The sequence below is a fragment of the Danio aesculapii genome, chromosome 8 (genome assembly GCF_903798145.1).
Source record: "Danio aesculapii chromosome 8, fDanAes4.1, whole genome shotgun sequence".
Classification (NCBI taxonomy): domain Eukaryota; kingdom Metazoa; phylum Chordata; class Actinopteri; order Cypriniformes; family Danionidae; genus Danio; species Danio aesculapii.
In genome coordinates, this window is record NC_079442.1 from 8,622,389 (window position 1) to 8,627,445 (window position 5,057).

Here is a 5,057-nt window from a genome sequence, read left to right on the forward strand (position 1 = left end):
GATTGTGCTGTATTTATTTATTTAAGTAATATTTAATATAGTTTTATATAGTTATGCCGTTGTAGTTATTATTTAAGGAATATATTTACATGTTATAGAACTTCAGGATATACTATAAAAGCAGGAAACTACTTAGCAACACTTGACACTTGTATGTGTAGTCACTGATTGGCCAGTCAAAAATCTGTATTCGTAAACAAAAAGCGCTAACACTGTTTTGCTGGCATTTAGTGTGAGCGAAAATGTTGCAGCTAAAGTACTTGACATGTCTCATGTTGACAGTGTCTTTATTTACTGGAGCAGAAAGTGGTAAGTAAAATTAGAGGTAATGAGATGATGTAATTAAAGATAAAGAATAATATTATTTGAATTATACTACTGCAACGTTTTATTGATGAGCCTGTGGTCATGAGATTTATATTGTACCTAAAAATGTAAAAACTGAAAAAATAAATACTGCAATTTGTTTCTGCATTATATTTCTTCTGTTCATTTCATGACATATTAATCTGACAAGTTTGTTCTACGTTTTATTCTTTTTCAGCTAATGTGTATTATACATACCGTTGGTGCAGATGCATCTACAGCTCCCCTGATCTCAGTGATATGTTGTATATTGATAGCTATTATTTCAATAAATATCTGTTCACACAGTTCAACAGTACTCTTGGGAGATTTGTGGGGTTTAGTGAGTATGGAATAAGAAATGCAGAGTACTGGAACAATGGAACCTTTGTGGAGCAAGAGAGAAATGACGTGGAGAGAGTCTGCAAACATAATGCTCAAAACAGGGACTCAGCTGTCATTAGCAAATCAGGTAAGCGGCTGTATAATAATTTCCTATATTTACCATTACACCTGTGACTTTTGTTTTTTTAGCTTTTAGATTATTGTCATGTTCATAAAGTAAAATTATTTAAATGTTTACAATTTGTCATGAACTGTAAGCATAAATTGACACAAATGATTCAGTGAAACCAAAGGTTAAGCTCAGCTCAGTGACACGGGCCGGTGGCAGACATCCAGCTGTGCTGATGTGCAGTGCATATGACTTCTATCCTCCACACATCAAAATATCCTGGCTGAGAGATGGTAAAGCAGTGACCTCAGATGTGACCTCCACTGAGGAGATGGCTGATGGTGACTGGTATTACCAGATCCACTCTGAGCTAGAGTACAGTCCGAAATCTGGAGAAAAGATCTCTTGTGCAGTGGAGCATGCCAGCTCAACTAAGCCCATCATCTATGACTGGGGTATGATTAAATAATGTTATCATGTTAGAATTACTTGCAAAGTCCTCTTACACTCTCACATACAGCTATTAAATATGGTAATAATGCAAAGTGATGTGTGCACCCTACAGATCCATCTTTTTCCGAGTCTGAGAAAAACAAACTTGCCATTGGAGCCTCTGGTCTTGTGCTGGGAATCGTCTTAGCAGCTGCTGGGCTAATTTACTACAAGAGGAAGTCAACAGGTCAGTGCAAATAAAAATAAACAAATCTAGAAAGACATTAATCTGGGTACAATCATTAAACATTTGATTAATTTGTCTATTGTTTATTTGTTTATTTATTTTGACAGGGAGGATCCTGGTACCTCACTAGTATTATTGATGAATTATTAAAATGTTTCATTACATTTTAATAATTCAGCCTCAGCTCAGCTGCCAAACTTTTTCCTCATACTGACTCCAAACAACTCATTCCTGTAGAATTTTCATAATTTGTGCGATTTCTATTGATTTTTGTTTATGAAAAAATAAAATAAAACATCTGCACTATTGCATCAAATCATAGTTTTTGTGAATATATGAAGAATAACATTATATTTGAGTATCTTATACAATGTGATGTAAATGATGTCTAAAAATAGAAATAAAATACTGATCTTACTGAGTTATCTTGTATTTGTACACAACATTGAGGAGCTAAGAAGTTAATGTTGAAATTAAAACATAAGATTTAAGAAATGTATTACTATATGTTGAATAAAGTATACAACATCGTTGTCTTGTGTTTTACTCTTATTTCTTTATCTGAAATTGGTTAATGATTTAATCTGATTAAACTTCTGTTGATGAAGCCGTCACCTGTGTCCCTTAAAGGCCTCAAATAAAGCTTTTATTTTTTATTACCTCCATAATGCAAGAACATTTTCTTGATTTTCTTCTTGTACACAATCCAGGGCTGTAGGTGGTTATAAATTAACAAAGGTGATTAGTTGATAATCTTTAATCCTTTACTTGTTGAAATAATTTGTAACAATTAACAAATAAACCACTAAAACATGCAAAATTGTATTATTAACATAAATTATGACAGCAATTAAGTTTTTGAGTGAATCATTATGAATCAATAACACTGACATTTTATTTAATTTTTTTTTATTTATTTTATAATGTAAAAAAATAACAGAGTTGACATGATGAAAGTATTAGCATTTAAAGGTGCCATATAGTGCCTTGATTCAATAAGTTAAAGTTCTTTGATATTTTGTGTTTCTCTTCAGTGATTCCAGCCTGATCTCATGAGAAAACGTAAGTATTTTACGTTTTGTCAGTTTAGTGGCTAATTCGTATGAATTCATACGAGTTCAGTCATACAAAATTGTACGATTTTAAAAAGGAGGTGTGGCACCTAACCCCACCCCTAAACCCAACCGTCATTGGGGGATGAGCAAATCGTACTTAATTGTACGAATTAGATCGTACAAATTCATATGAATTAGCCACTAAAGCAAAAAGTTATGAATTGCCGTGAGATTGCGTTGGTGATTCTGCTTGTTATCAGCGGGTGTTCGTCATCAATTGTCAATAGCACTCAATCAATCACTTCATGCCTCTAATTTCTTGAATGTATATAATTGAAAAGGGCTGAAAACATAAACTCTGACAGTAAAAACTGACTCTTGATTCAAAGATAATTCAATGAAGGTTTTACTTCTGGGATGTGAGTTGGTCTCTAACAATTAGCCTCAGAAGGAGGGAAATTCTCTAGTACAGAAACACACTGTAAAAAATGTCTGAATTCAGACACTGATGAACACCTGCTGTTAACAAGCACAATCACTAAAGGAATAAGAAATTGAAGAAAGAAATAAAAATCGACAGCCTCACACCAAACCAACTGAATTAAATAACCACATTAGAAGCTTCACTGATTACAGTTTGACTTTAATTCTCTGCAAAAATATTTGATAATTAAGAGGTTTATATTTTGGCACAAGAGATACTATTTACACTAAGTTCAAATAGCAGCAGATGCTATTTACACAATATAGCAACAAAAAGTATGGTACATGCTATTTGCACTCAGTGCTTATAGAAAGTATATGCCATTTACACCTTTAGTGTTTATAGAAGGTAGACGCTATAGCAGTGTTACTAAAAGTATGATGCTATTTACTCTAAAAATTAAGCATACACTGTTTACACTAAGACTTGCTAAATAAACTAAATTTTAATAATTTGTTTATGCTATTTAAAGTTAAAAGATGTTTTTTACACTACATATTAATAAACAGTAAATTCTGTTTACAGTACACTTAAGTCTTAATAGATGGTAGATTCTATTTACACTAAGTATTAGCAGTATATGCTATTTAAACAATGTTATCAGAAGGTTCATGTATGATATTTATACTGTATTAATAAAAGAGATATATTTACACTATGAGCTGAAAGAAGGTACAACTAAATGTTGCACTACAGCTATTTAATAAACAAAATATACTAATAAGTGAAAAAAGTGCAGGATCAATTACTGTAGTATAATTTTCAATCTTTAAGACATCTATAGATAAAACAATGTTAGGATTATGTGATTTGTTAATGTTTGTATAGAAACATATAAATTAAAACTATATAGAAATAGACATGACACATTTTAAATACACAATTTATTTATTTTTGTCATTCTTGCCATGAAAAGCATCATCATCTGCTACAAGGCCTCATTCTGGAAAACAGTCAAAAAACAAACAAAAACAATAACAAACATATGAATGCTAACGTGTAGTTGTCTCTATAAATTAGGCTAAAACAACATTAACATGAAAAAAAAAAAAACTCACCTTTATGCACTTTCCAATCTTCGTTTGTGTTTAATGTATTTTAACACATCTATGTCTTTTTGCAGGGTGAATTCATTTATTTTTTTCTGCAGCAAGTGCTCTGCATTCTGGGAAAAAAACAATGGATTTATTTAATTAGTTGTCTCTACATAATAAAGTTGCATCCAAACTACCAACAACACTAGAACATGTTCCTGCTCCTGTTTCAGTGGAGAGATAGGAATTTCCAACAACACAAGCAACTGTGATCTTTGGTGACAAGATGAAGCTTGCCTAATGATGTGACAAGTTGCAAAAATGTTTGTACACTAGTACTACAATAGATTATACAACAACATAAATGGAACGTTACTTTAACAAGAAAACGGTCAAAATATATTATCAAGTTGTATAAAATAAATATATAATAAAGTTTTACCATCAATGTACAGGTTCATCTCAACGAATTACAATGTCATCAAAAACGTGGTAATAATTGTAATTTCAGTAATTCAATTAAATAAGTAAAACTTATATATAGATTCATTACACATAGACTGATATATTTCTGTTTACTTTTTATTTTAATGATTGTGGCTTACAGCCAATGAAATCTCAGAAAACTGCAATATTACTTAAGCCCAATAAAATAAATAAAAGGATTTAAAAAGAAATATTGGACTATGAATATGTACAGCACTCAATACTTGTTCAGGGTCAATACTTGTTACGGTTGGGGCACTACTGATGAAGCCCAGGTTTCGCTAATAGCAGCCATCAGCTCTTCTGTGTTGTTGAATTTGGTGTCTCATATCTTCTTCTTCACAATGCACAACAGTTTCTTTCATAAGAGCTTTTAAGGTAAGCTTGCATACAGGGAAAAACATACTTAAAACACATACTTTTTGCAGTGTGAACAGGTGCCAAGCCATCAAAATTAGCATCTCCATAAAGTTTCCAGTTTTCCAGCAGAACTTGGACACCTGTCCACATGAGTAGGGTG

General features: G+C 31.9%; 1 protein-coding gene across 1 annotated transcript; it reads left to right on the forward strand.

Moving 5' to 3' along the window:
• The first annotated feature begins 242 nt into the window (after positions 1 to 242).
• Positions 243 to 1,608, forward strand: LOC130233198 (H-2 class II histocompatibility antigen, E-S beta chain-like). Its single transcript, XM_056463123.1, has 5 exons — positions 243 to 309; positions 545 to 817; positions 973 to 1,254; positions 1,365 to 1,478; positions 1,586 to 1,608. The coding sequence occupies exons 1-5, from the start codon at positions 243 to 245 to the stop codon at positions 1,606 to 1,608; spliced, it is 759 nt and encodes a 252-aa protein (XP_056319098.1).
• Positions 1,609 to 5,057: the final 3,449 nt, after the last annotated feature.